General features: G+C 40.2%; 1 protein-coding gene across 1 annotated transcript in view; it reads right to left on the bottom strand.

Annotated features, from left to right (window-relative positions):
• LOC148431111 (SID1 transmembrane family member 2-like) overlaps positions 1–15069 on the bottom strand; it is a 37582-nt gene that overhangs the window by 10463 nt on the left and 12050 nt on the right. Inside the window, exons 7-10 of the mRNA XM_088466330.1 lie at positions 12327–12450; positions 12087–12204; positions 8332–8498; positions 21–142 (exon numbers count right to left, since the gene is read on the bottom strand). Coding sequence (XP_088322456.1) covers positions 21–142; positions 8332–8498; positions 12087–12204; positions 12327–12450 — 531 coding nt within the window. The remainder of the gene's footprint in view (positions 1–20; positions 143–8331; positions 8499–12086; positions 12205–12326; positions 12451–15069) is intronic.

The following is a 15069-nucleotide window of genomic DNA, read 5'->3' as shown; positions in this document are numbered from 1 at the left end:
AAAGATCATTTTTGACTAACCAAATTGAGAAACACTTGTGGCATCTCCGGATATTATATGAGCAGCAGCCAATGGCATACAGAAAGCTGGAAGATGCTACAGGAGAGTTTGGTTTGTATTCAGTCACTATGCACATGCTCCGCTACAGTGACCACAATGAGAGTCAGCCACAATTCCCTGCAGAGGAGTCAGGCATAAGGAAGGGAAGTACACACTTTTTTTTTGTTGTCTCCCACAAAATAAACTTGTTTGAGTGAAGATGCCATTAATAAATATAATGCTAATAAGTGTTGCTTACATGTGTCTTGCAATCCACCCGATCTAAAGAAGTCCCGACATCTGCTGTAGTTAGGGGAGGCTATTCCTGCTCATCAGTAGCAGGTTGTAGAAAGACAAAGTGCTGCCTATAGGAGCGAGGGTGGCCTACCTGCCATGGGGGCCTGCAACAGCTAATACTGTGCCAATTTCCTAGCGTAGGAAAACATGGGGCCTCTGCGCTCGCCTAAGGCCTTTGTAATGACATTATTTAGAATCCCATTAAAATGGTCATAGGTGAATGCAGAGGATCAATTTATACTATCTAGCATGTGGTCCTTCCCTTCTTGCATTGCAGTTGGAGGCAGCACAAAATATATATTTGATAAATATGGTGTTTACAACCATTGTAATCCCCCCCAGCTTGCATCAAATGTTCAAGAGAATCCACAAAAAGATGGGATCTCGCACCAACATATATCTATAATTCTTACTGATACAGAGATAAAGTGGTATGATCTAATACCCTAATTCTTCATAAATTTTGTCTTACAATGATAATAGATTGGTATGAAGGTGCTACCTGACAATCCTATAATAGTACAACAAAAACAAAGAGAAAGAAAGGATAATAGTCTGGTGCACTTTAGGGATCACTGTGGTTTAGATCAATTTCTCTGTTTACATAATAAAATATAACTTTTATTTAGATTCATTAAAAGATAATATTAGGTCCAAAATCATTGGAAGGCGAAATAATTTAAAATAAATAGAGTAGAATGTGTAATATCTATACATAGATATATAAGAAACAAAAAGATGTGATTTAAAATATCATTATCGCCGGTCTGTTTAATGTATATATATAATATTTATAATTTTTCTGGATCTTATGTACTGTAAGTTTATTAAATTCTTAAATAGTAATCCTATATTGCTCTCAGTACAATTTTGATATCATGGGGAATGTACTCCCTGATACTGTCGAGATCAATGTGAAATATCCCCAGTATTGAGTAAACCGATAGTTGTTTATTGATAAAATCTTTAAATGGACAGATTAGTATCCACTGAGTATTCACTTGATTCACAATGTAGCAGTTTATTTTTCATTGGTTATCAGAGGAATGAGTTTGTTAATATCAGGATACAATTGTATCTACTCAATAATGCTTATAATGGTAGTTGTTCTAAAGCTGTTTTTTTATATATATTATCTCTTGTTCACTCATGAGTTGATTTACTACATAGCATTTCAAAACTCTCTAGAATAGTATGACTGTGATCACAAAGATATTATTACAATAGGATAGTTGTTCTGGGTATAAATTCCTTTCAACACAACATCAGTTATAAGACCCAACTTCCTTAGAAAATAATTGTATCTATATCTGATACAAAGTGATCAGTCATGTCTGCCTGTGGAAACAGCATGCCATTTCATTAGCCTATATTATCGTGTATAAGCGCTATATTTCTCCTATGCGGGCTCTCTTTGTATGCCGCTAGCGTTTATACACGTGGCTACATCGACAGTATCATGATTACCAGTTTCAATCATTAAGGTATATTATACATATTTAAGCATACAATTGTGCTATCAGACCGGCGGCAGCATGAGGTGCTGACGCGCGTTTCGCCGAGGATTGGCTTTATCAAAGCAGTGCTACCCGAATGTCTCCCGTGTCCTGTTTATATATCCCCTAAGGATTGTTCATAGGTTGATTTGAAAGTCGCTCCGTCACTCTCTCTTCCCATTGGTCCCCCCTTGGTTTCTATGGAAGCCTTTCCCGATCAGTGTATTCATTATTCTATGATATATGGCAATGAAATAAAATAAATATATTATATTTTTAATCGGCGCTTAATCCATTCCTTATCTTATATCTTTCCAAATATTATTTAGTATATTGGTATCACTTCGCATATTTATAAGTGGATTAAATAGCAAATATTTATTAATTGATCATACGTTAACCATAATTATTTATATAAATGTATAGGGGAAATATACCATATTCCTGTTAGTAAACATGGCATATTAGATTTAATTATCCTTTTTCTTTTAACCCTATCTGTTCTATATAGATTAAATGGACATTCTTTACTACTTATATCTTGTTGTTCTTTCTTTATATATATCTCCTCTATTCCTACTTGTAGAAATATATATATAGTTTCTTATTTAGTAATTAATTTACTGTAGCAATTATTTGTACTCCCAAGTGTTATCCCCCTTATACTGTACGAGTTGATGCATTCATTAATTTTTATTGATAGTAATTTCTCATAATATTCCATAACTCTGTCATATAAGAATTAGTTTTCCGATATCTAACTGATGATCCTAAAATATACCATAATACCGTGCATCATGTCATAAAAAATTCTTGTGATACCAGTGATTCTTAATCTCCCATCATACTGTTGTGTATACCATAAATTAGTAAAAATTAGTGTATTAATATCCCTTAAGTGTAATTGATATTTGTTATAACCATAGTGTGAACCATATGACATATGCTTATAAAATATTCTCAAATCAAAACCGTGATAACTGTGATAAAAAATAAATAAGTGCTAAACTGGTGTCATATATAATTAATATGGATATATCTTAGAACTTATCCCTCATAATATCCCATAGTACTACTATGTACATATTTATTAACCGGTATTCCCCTGATAATGTGTTTTATAATTTTGTATATCATCTTTATAAAAATATAATGTAAATGTTGAAAGTCCTAGTGACTAAAATGTCCCATCATCCTACTGTGTATAAAATGAAATGTGTCTCTTAATACAAATAATAATTATGTGAAATAAATTGTACTTATAAAATTCAAAATAGCTGTGGGTGACCACCCACAGCTTATGCGAGCGGACAAAAAGATGGTCGCGATGGTCAAGACCATCGCGCCCAACGGGCTTGCAACGAGACCCTGCGGTAGGGTCTCGCTTCCGCAAGCCCAGGCTTCCTATAAACCTCTAAGAATAACGCTAATTTGCGCACGCTGTCAGACCGCAAATAAAGACTTAGACGTGGAATCTGTAGTTCCAAAGCACAAGTGTTATTCAGGTAAAAGTTCAGACAGTTACACGCATTTGATCTATACACAATTTAGGCATAAAAGGAAATAATACAGACCCAAGTACAGTATACATACGCAGCGCTTCCGGACGCGGAGATTAGGCATCAGTAAGAGACCCCCAGTCATACAGCATTCAGCATGAAGACTAGCATTCGTGCACTCATATTTATACCCCCCCAGAATAAAAGCACAATAGGGGAGTCTGTTGCTGATATCATTGGTTCCCAGAGGAGAAGCATATGTTACAGCACATTTAACAGGCTGGTTCAAATAGACTCTCCCTGCCTCTAACAGCTGGGGATCTTTCTAATCACGCCCTCTGTAACATCCTAACAGTTGTTAATGAAATGAAACATTTTGTTGCTTGTAGGTTCTGTGATCCATAACTTGAGTTTGCATGATGCGATCTCTCCACCGATAACACCGGAATGTTGTAAAAAACATACGCATCAGAACAAAACCAAACACATCTTGCTTATCATGTATAATACCTTAGTTATCAAATATCTTTATTTCTCAGCATTTAAACTAATTGAACCAACTTAAATCATATACTTTAAAGCTTATTAAACCTTATGTGTGAATATGTAATGTGTGAGTATTCGGGGTTTGATATAAAGACGTATTAATGTGTGTATGAAGATGGGTGCACTTGACTCTAACATCTTAGCATGCTGGGCCAGATAGTTCTACATGTCCTCTATCAGCAGGCCCCAACATTTCCTGTGTTCAAAGGAAACTTTATTCTCCCGGTCTCTTGTGTGAAAATGCAAAATATCCCAGCTACAAGAGACAGACCTAAGGTGACACTCTATCCTCTGAAATCATGTTATTGCAGGAAGCTTGCTAATGTATTCTAGCCAGACCACCCGTAATGGGCAAACACTATGCAGGAAGCTTATCTACACAAGCCAGTTGTCACCTGGCCACTTGCTCTAATGCAATACTGTAAAGCCATTTCTGGAATATATCCTTTATAATACGTAAAGTAATGAAATAGGCTTTTAGTGAATCTCCGTAACCTATGGTGATGGTCACAGATGCATTCGCATGATGCTAATGGTATTATCGCCACATGTACTAAAATGTGAGTTTATCTAAAATGGCGCTTAGGCGGCCATTTCGCAAAATGGCCTCTTGCGGCCAGTCGCAAGATGGTGTCGCTGCGATTCAATTTTAAACTGATCTTGTCTCAGCCAACAATCCAGCTTCGACAGTCCACCCTTTGATAGCGAACAACATGATATCACAATCTGCTATTAAAATGTAATTTAGGCTTATATTTACATATTATTTAGTGTTATTATGGGATGGCACAAGGTGGTTCTTACTCCATCAATAATGTGTCTCTGAGTGGGGACATAAAACTACTATTATACGCACACCGCAGATCTTGGAAGATCATGTGAAAGGTGTGGGGATGCACCAGTCTTATAACAGCAGTCTTGAACGGGAATTGAGCCTTCACATTGTCTGAGGTGTTCTTATAAATAGCATTTCAATAATACATTCTATGCATGTCTAACTATAATACATTAAATAATGGTACTTCCTAGCTCAGGGTTGTAATGCAGTTCTGTATCTACCTCGGTATACATATTATCATTTCTGACCACCATCATAGTTTCATTCCTTCGTTTCACTCTGTTTTTACATTTTCCACACTTCAACACAATTGGAACACATCGGACGCATATGCCAATTACTGTGATGACAATCAGTATAAGGATCAAGAATATGCCTATGTTGGCGATCACTTCCTGGACCCATTCCCCTAGACCTGAGAACCATTTCACTGGGTTCAGCCATGACACCCATCCTTCTATCTTTTACCCTGCTTCAGCCACTGATGCGTTATGGTTCTTATGGAATTCCCACTTTAGCTGCAGCATCTCATCCATCTTCCGGTCTATCACCTCCTTGGGGTCGCTGGTATCATTGGTGACATAAGTGCAACATTTTACTCCAAATTGGGTGGCTAACGTTACGCAATACCCTCCAGTAACAGCAGTTAAATAATTCAACACTAGCCTGTGTTGCACCAGTTCTTTCTTGTACGCTTGCAATTCTCTCCCTGTGTACCTGAATGTGTCATCGTACATCTCGGTGATATTATCTATTAATTTAGCAAGTTCCTGGATATATCTAAAATTTAGTGTACCCCGAGCGATCCTGGTGGGATCCAGTGCGACTAAAACTTGGAAGTCGGTTGTCTCACTAATTAACTGAGCGGCTTTATGCATATCACCAGGTATCATATTTCTCTTGCCTCTGTGTTCATATTGTGTGTGAAGATATGGTGACGTTATGTTTTTATGTATTCCCAGCATTTCAACATGTGTGAGGGTCATAACTTCTGGGACTACTCTTCCCAGGTAACACAAACCTTCGGAACTCAGGGAGAGCCATTTATACACTTTTCTTCCACAGATGAAATATACATTATCAGGGAGAACATAAGGAATGGTATGCATCATTATCATTAAGCACATTTCCCTTACAAACAATCCTATTTCTGGGTCTTCCATCTGGTTCATGCAAGTCTCTGGCTGTATTATTTTAGCACAATAACCATGTGGCACCTTACCAATAATTTCTTTGGTGGAACTCAATGTATAACGATACCTAAAATGTTTCCCACCAGACTTAATGGAGCGCAGCAGATCATGGTTTATAGACTCATTATCAGCTCTTTGTGAGGTCATCGTCTGATTATTCCCCGTCACTTCCCAACTCCCGGGTTTATTGGGGTTGGTTATGTTTAGACACAAAAGTGATCTATCTACTTGGAATTGATAAGAGTTTGAAATGAGGTGGTTTGGATGAGAGGAATTTTCAATCCAATGTTTTCCCTTTTTGCAATTCTAAAATGTCCGTGATATTCAGTGGAAATGGCACCAACCCTACATTATGCTGTCCTTGTGGCACATGTGAACACACCCAGCAATCAGTTTGATTTAACACTTTGCCTACCATGCTGTGATAATCCTCTAAAGGATACCCTCCCCAGTACGGGTTATATTTAGGTTGGCACCGTTGGATACAGTTCTCATCAACTAGGGACCCACAAACCTCACAAATACAGGAATCTTCAGACGATAAACCTCCACACCTTCCCCGAGTATCCGGAATGACAGCTCTTTTAACAATAACAGTACTAAGATTGGGAAGACACTCCCCTGATTGGCATTGCACTCCTCCTGATTCCACTCCATCAGCACTGCCATCATGTTTTGGAACACATCACCTGTGAAATGAGTACCCCTGTCACTCTCGATGATCTTAGAGATACCGTACCTGCATACAAATTCCTGGATTATTTTCTTGGCAGTAAACGCAGCAGTATTAGTGGCCGCTGGGTAGGCCTCAACCCAGTTAGAAAATACGTCTGTGCACACTAATACTTAAGGTTCCTGCAGGGTGGTAATTGGATGAAATCAATTTGCATCACCTGGAAAGGTCCATCAGTCAGTGGAATGTGGGACGGTTCGGTAGGGATCGCTTTCCCTATGTTCTTTCTCAAGCAGGTCAGACAGGACATTGCCATCTTCTCTGCTTGTGAAGAAAAACCTGGTGCGCACCAGTATGCCCTCACCAACTTGCACATACCCTGTTTACCTAGATGAGTTAGACCGTGTGCTGCCTCAGCTAGGCTGGGGTAATATGCCTTGGGGGCTACTGGCTTACCATGTCCGTCCCTCCAGAGCCCAGAGGACTCTGGCCCACATCCCTTGGACTTCCAAATGGATTTTTCCTGAATTGAACACAAATTTTGCATCTCAATTAATTTCAGCATATCAATAGTTTGGAATGACATAATTGTTTCAGTTGGAGAAAACATTTTTAACCCTGCTGCCCATTTTGCAGCTTCATCAGCTCTGTTGTTGCCCAGTGACACCGGGTCATCCTCAAATGTGTGGGCTTTGCATTTAATTACTGCCACTGCTTTGGGCAGTTGGATTGCTTCTAAAAGATGTTTTATGTGTCGGGAATGTGCAACTGGTGTGCCTGCTGCTGTCATAAAATTTCTCAGACGCCATAGAGCCCCAAAATCGTGCACCACCCCGAACGCGTACCTCAAGTCAGTGTAAATGTTAGCAGATTTGCCTGCTGTCAGTTCACATGCTCTAGTCAGTGCAACTAACTCTGCCACCTGGGCTGAGTGAGGAGGACCGAGAGGTTTAGCTTCCATGATGTCTGTATCATCTACAACAGCATAACCTGTACATAATTCACCTGTGTCTGTTTGTCTATGACAACTCCCATCTGTGTAAAAAGTTACATCCACATTCTCTAAAGGTGTGTCATGTATGTCAGGTCTAGCAGTAAAGGTCTGATTCAGATATGACATACAATCGTGAGTATCATCATGTCTGCCGAACTCACCTCCCGCCAGCAACTCCCCTCCTTCCACCCTTTGTACATCATGTTGTACATATGGCAGGTATGTTGCTGGATTCAGCGTACTGCAACGTTTGACAGTAATATTTGCAGGAGCAATTAGAGCTAGTTCCCAATTGGTGAACCTAGCCAAGGAGATGTGTCTGGTTTGAGCTGAGTTCAACAGGGCAGATACAGCATGGGGAGTGTAGACAATCATATCATGGCCCAATACTACGTCCTCACTTTTACTCACCAATAAAGCGGTAGCTGCTACACTTCTCAAACAGGTGGGGAGTGATCTTGCTACTGTGTCCAATTGGGCACTGTAGTATGCTACGGGCCTACTGGCATCACTATGTTTTTGTGTAAGGACACCTGCAGCACAACCATCGGCTTCCGTACAATATAAATCAAAAGGTTTTTCATAATCGGGTATTCCCAATGCAGGAGCTTTTGTCAGACTATCCTTAAGATTAAGAAAAGCCTGTTCTGATTCCTCTGTGTGTATGACACGATCGGGCTTTGAGGAAGAGACTAGTTCCTGTAAAGGCAAGGCCAAAATAGAAAAACCTGGGATCCACATTCGGCAATATCCACACATTCCCAAGAAGGTACGAATTTGCTGTTGATTCTGCGGCAGTGTCACGTTTTGTATGGCCTGGATTCTATCATTTGTAAGATGTCGTAACCCCTGGGTCAGGCAGTGTCCCAGATATTTTACTCTGGATTGGCACGGCTGTAACTTGTCCTTAGCCACCTTGTGTCCTGTATGCGAGAGATGAAGTAACAAAAGTTTAGTATCATTCACACATGACATAAACGAGTCAGAACATAGCAATAAATCGTCCACATACTGAATTAGAACTGATCCATTGGCAGGTTGAAAAGCTTGTAAACAGTCATGCAATGCCTGGGAGAAAATACTGGGGCTGTCTATGAAACCTTGGGGTAGTCGTGTCCATGTATATTGCACACCTCAATATGTGAATGCGAATAGGTACTGACAGTCAGGGTGGAGAGGCACAGAGAATAAAGCAGAACAGAGGTCAATGACAGTGAAGTGGGTTGCATTTGGTGGGATCTGCATCAGGATGACAGCTGGATTTGGCACTACAGGAAATTGGCTCTCTACTACCTTATTAACACCTCTAAGGTCTTGCACCAGTCTATAACCCCTCCCACCACTCTTCTTTACTGGAAAGATGGGACTGTTGGCTACACTAGCTGTACGGAATAAAATTCCCTGTTGCAATAATCGCTCAATTATTGGAAACACCCCTAATTGTACTTCCTGTTTTAGGGGGTACTGGGGAATTTTTGGAGCTTGCCTTCCGCTTTTTAAGTTTACCATTACTGGGCTTATGTTTGCCATTAATCCAGTGTCCTCTCCATCTTTAGTCCAAAGGGAATCTGGAATTTGGGACAACATTTCATCTACTTGTGATGGATTTTCTTTTAAAATTGTAGAGTGATACATTATCCTTTGAGGAGTGTCTAACATATCCCGCACCTCGTATACCATTCTCTCTGGGATATCTAAATATACGCCATCAGGGGTGCAATATATAACACATCCCATTTTACATAACAAGTCTCTGCCCAGCAGGTTAGTAGGAGCCGTGGCAGCCAGGAGAAAAGAATGTCTGGTATGCAACGGCCCAATACTGACCTCTGTGGACTTTGTTAAAGGATAACGTTCCACTTTACCTGTCACACCCATTGTTGGTATTGTCTCGTTGGTCACCTGTAACGGGAGATTTCATCACTAACTTGGTCGCCCCTGTGTCTACAAGAAAAGGATATTCAGTACCAGCTACATCAAGATTGGTTCTTTCCTAGTACTTCCCGTAAACCTGACTATCTGTAGATTACCCCTAGCGTTGGCTACCATTCTCCAATAAAGCATTTATGGCTACAATTGGAGCTGGTGCCTGCTGAACATTTGCTGGCCTCTGTGCATGTCCCTTATGGGGTTATCCAGGTCTCCCCTGATGTGGGGTCCATACTCTTTTTACTGTACAGTTTCTACTTAAGTGTCCTGTTTGTTTACAATTAAAACATGTCCGTGATTCAGGTGAAAGCATGTGTTGTTGTGAAGTTTGAGCAGAGGGTAAAGGTGGTGAACATGGGTAAGGATAGGGAGGGTAAGGGTATTGTGGGGGATAAGAAGTTGGTGGATAGCCTGGGACCTGTGGTTGCATCGGGTTAGTGGGATAGAGTTGTGTTTGTTGTTGAGTGGGGTTAGTGAGAGCACATACTTGTTCAGACATGAGTGTGTGTGCAAGTGCAAGTGTGTCTGTTGGCTGTGATGTTACCGTCATTCCCTCCAGAGCTTGTATACTGACAGCCATTAATTTTTCACTCTGGATCTCCCTCTTTTTTTAAATGATTTTGTCATGTTCTATGGCAGACTCTATGAGGTTATCTATTGTAAGTCCCCTCCAGCCAGGCTGCGAGGTCTGAACCCGAGTTTTTAAATTCTCTTTTAGACCGTCCATTAGTATCGTGACTATCATTCCCCTGTGGTGAGTGCTATCTTTAATATTTTCTATCCCAGTGTACTGGGCGATAGCCTGAAGAGCCCGGTCGCAATAGTCTTCTGCAGTTTCACTCTCCTTTTGTTTGATTGTGAAGATTTTGTTCCAGTTAACTACTACTGGAAAATATATACCCAATTGAGTCACAATGCGGGAAATGTTACCTTGGTTTACTTGGTCTGTTAAGGGAACGTCGCCATCCAATACACAGTCCGTGATAAATTTTGTCACGTCGGTATTGCGTGGTAGACAGGCCCTTAACACCACACGCCAATCTTTATTAGTGGGCTCATGAGAACTACCCAAATTTCTCAAAAATCTTCGACATTTGGCTAGTTCCTTTTTGGGATCGGGGAAATCATTTATGATGGAATTTAGTTCTGCTCTTGTCCATGGACAATGCATTACTACTTCCCTCGTGGGCACTACACCGTTTGCATCCGCATTTCCATTCGGAACAGTTATTGTCCGAATGAGATGCAGACCGGCAGCGTTGCTACCTCTGACCTGGTTACCTGGCTGGGGATTTAATCTGCTGCTGCTACGTATGGTATTAACAACTTCCTCTATGGGTGCAGAGTGTGTTAAGACTTCCCTTGCTGTTGGAGAGGCGGCTCCACCCATGATTGTGGTGATGCAGCATCTATCATCTGCACAGCATAGGAAATGGCAGACATTACAATAGGCTCATCATCCACACCATAAACATTTTCTTTATGGTTGCTTAAGAGGGGGTACAAATTGCTTGTTACATTTTTATGGATATTTTTGGTAACTGTACTTGCACCTCCATCCACATAAGGTGGGGGAGGTGAGCGTGAACTGCTGGCAATACTCTCCACGACGCTACCTTGCCGCACGTGCACGCCAATTTGCAGCTCACCCGTATTGCAACTCAGCTTCGTGGATGTATTTTCTGGCAATGCGCTCGCAACGCTAGTTTGCGTCGTTTGCACATTTTTAAGCCACGCATCCCCTTCATCCTGCCATAGTTTTAAACATTCAAAATACTTAATATTTTTCTCTCGGGATCGCACCATACTGATGTGATCCTGGACATTGTCTAACATATTTTTGTCAAAACTACCAATTCTGGGAAACGGTCTAACACACTTCCTCGTCATATTAAACCATAAATCACAATACCTTATTGCATAAGTACCGTACTTGGTATGCATGATCCAATTGGCGCCTCCATTAGCAGCACATCATTGCCCAGGAGGGAGGCTGTTACGGTGTAGAGGATGGTGAATGAGTGGAATGTGGGAGGGTGAATGGGGGAAGGTGAATTTTTGGGACAAGGGGGGCTGTTACGGTGTAGGGGAAGGTGAATGACTGGAATGTGGGAGGGTGAATGAGTGGAATGTGAGAGAGTGAATGGGGGAAGGTGAATTGGCGGAACGAGGGGGGCAGTTTTGGTGTAGATGAAGGTGAATAAGTGGAATGAGGGATGGTGAACAGATGGAACGAGGGAGGCTGTTACTGTGTAGAGGATGGTGAATGAGTGGAATGTGGGAGGGTGAATGGGGGAAGGTGAATTGGCGGAACAAAGGGGGTTGTTACAGTGTAGAGGATGGTGAATGAGTGGAATGTGGGAGGGTGAATGGGGGAAGGTGAATTGGCGGAACGAGGGGGGCTGTTACGGTGTAGGGGAAGGTGAATGACTGGAATGTGGGAGGGTGAATGAGTGGTATGTGAGAGTGTGAATGGCTGAAGGTGAATTGGTGGAACGCGGGAGGCTGTTATGGTGTAGAGGAAAGTGAATGAGTGGAATGAGGGAGGGTGAATGGGGGAAGATGAATGGGTAGATACTTACCAAACTGGAAGTTTGTGTGGTTTGGGCACACATGGTAACATGCGCTGAGAAATCCCTCCGTCACAAGAGCAGTGCCCATGGCGTAGAACACACCAAAGTGCTTAGGGATCCCACATTCCTGGGCATGGAAGTGAAAGGACTTGATGAGGACTCACAGAGGGACATTTCCATATTTCCGTAAGATAAGAGGACACAAGTCATCTTTACCTACAATGTTTTCCTACTATGGGCACCTCTTACCTCCGACTGGCCCTTGCTGTACTTGCTGCTGCATTTATAACAGAGTTCTCTCTGTAGAACAATGAGGAGGAACAGCAACCCCAACATGATGTACCCCAGGTTGCTCAGAATGTTGTTAAATGCACTGAAAAAAGGGAACAAATGGTACAAGCAGTAAGAATAAAGGGTGCCCGGGCAAGAAAGGACGTATGTGCTGGTAATGGGACACATTTTGGTCTATGTCAGTCTTTTAGTCGACATCTAATTAACATTTTGTCCAATTTGTGCTTTAAATCCTTTATAATGACTTCACCAGACTGATTAGGTGGTCTACAGCCCCCTACACCCTGCAACAAAGTGGGGAATATCTTGGAAGGCCATATCCTACAAAGGAAAAAACAAACAAATATGTCCCCTCGGCACTTAGAATGGTCTATGAAGCACAGTATAAAATGCATAATTAATAAATGGATGTGAAAAAAAATAGTAAATAAATACATATAATGTAATTTTCACTAATAAAACTCTTTATACATGGGATCAAGCTGCTAGGTAAGCATGTATACAAATGATAGGTATGCAGAAGGACCATGTAGAAAATAAACGAGGATGAAACGGAGATGCTCTCTAAATATTTATAATGTATTATCTAACGATACAAAGGAAACGTGTAGAAATGCTAAATACGGATCGATATGTAAAATTGTACACAAATGTATTGCACACGTAGACAGTTTCAATTAAATGATAAAAATGTAAATAAAAATATAGAATGTAGCTAGATGTAGATCACTGAATATAAAATGTTATGGGCAACAATCAGTATGGTCAGCCAGATTGTATAAGTGCTACCTGCACGGACTAATCAATGGAGCCTGAAATAGATGGAAATAATGTAGGTGGAAAGTATTCCCAGGTGCAATACTCCTTTATATAAGGATCTGAATATACATGAAACCTTATTGTAAATACCATCCTTGTATGGATCCAGAGTCCTGTACGGGCATTCAGTGTGTACACACAATGAAGGAAACTGTCCGATGACAAAGATCAAGCAATGGCTCGGTTACTGTGGACTGCTAGTGATGAGTAGTGATGTAAAAGCCCTTCTTTGGCCAGATAAAGCAGCGTGGTATCAGCAAGGTACAAAATAATTACAATAGTTCTGGGTGAAAATACCCGACGCGTTTCGCTACTACTGAAGCTTCATCATCTCCTAATAAATCAACAAGTCACACTATATTATGTCATTCTATATACTAAATTTATATCTTCATAGTTAACCTTAGCTACACTCAGACTTGCCATCCCTGATACTAATGGCTAGTTGTCTATGCCTGAATTTCTACACATTATTTCATCAAGTTTTAGTATTTATCATCATTTCCACCTACCTTATTACGGTCCGTTTAAGACTTATACAATATAATTATCTCTATTGTAATATTATGTTCATCTATTTACTTCCTTATTTATTCTCAATATCTATAGTACTATATTTTTATTTATTATGTTTTCTTCTTTTTATTTATTATATGTTTTCTTTTTAAATTAACATTTAGAATGTGTACTATATGTATATACTGTACGCTGGATTAAGAATGATTGTTTTTGAGTCCTCAGATAATAGGCTATTGCTCTAAGATAAAACAGAGAGCTATAGGTAACTTAAACATTAGGATATATATTAACCTGTTCAAAATACATGCCAAGGTATATGGAGATATAATTGAGTCCTGGCTAATGAGTGAAGCTGTACATGTGCATATCCTGACTGACAGATAAAAGGAAGGTCCCGCACAAAGAGGAGATATGCTGACTGAGGAGGCCGACAAATTTAGAGGTGGAGAAATGCATTTTGAGTGGTGCCGGCTATTACTTATCCACGCTGACCATCTATGTGCTCCAAGGAGACATACATCTCAAATCTCCGGAGACAAGCGATCTAGCCCCGAGTGCTATTACGGGCTCACCGCCAGACTGCCAGGTGACGTCGATGGAAGATCTCTGTCTGCCGAACACACACTCAGAGGGAACGGGTGAAGCACTATCCCTGGAGACGTCTACACCTGCGGGTTCATCATCCCGGTAAAGGAATATACCTATTTTTCCTTTTTCTTTTTTACCACATGGCCATGGGGGACATTTGCTAAAAACTGCATTTGCAGGAGTTGTGAAAAATATTGTCTCTGGCAAATCTACAATCAAACAGTTAAATATATTTAATTACAGGACTGTTGATTATCTCTTCACAATGAAAATGGTACTTATGTGAATTTCAAATGATACCAATATTGCAAACACCATAAAAATCAACAAGATGCTTTAAGCTAATTACAGGTGAAGCAGTCTAATTTTCCAAAACGGAGAACAAGTGTTATTAGAAAATTCTGCACTGGATTGAACCTGCAGCAACTCAATACTGTGTCTCAGCGTATTTTAAATTGAAAAGGAATCTTTACTGCGTCACAAAGTATCTTTATAATTGCTTTATGTATACCTGATACAATTCTATTTGTGTTAATCTTGAAAAGATTCTATTGCCTCTTTGCAACAAGAGAGACTCAACTATAACAAAAAATATTTGGTCCTGTTTAATATTCCTCATAAGGGAGGTCTATTTTACTATTGTTTTTTAATTGTTAATTTTTTATCTATATCTCTTATCTGTGGTATATATGTGTGTTGGAAATGACTAAGTAAATAGTTGCTATATGTGTATGTAACAATCTACACTGGAGATTTTATACCATTATTTATTAAT

The sequence above is a fragment of the Taudactylus pleione genome, unplaced genomic scaffold (genome assembly GCF_031769625.1).
Source record: "Taudactylus pleione unplaced genomic scaffold, aTauple2 ptg002847l, whole genome shotgun sequence".
Taxonomy (NCBI): Eukaryota; Metazoa; Chordata; class Amphibia; order Anura; family Myobatrachidae; genus Taudactylus; species Taudactylus pleione.
Note: the sequence above shows the minus strand (reverse complement) of the source record. Positions and strands in the feature narration are given on the sequence as shown.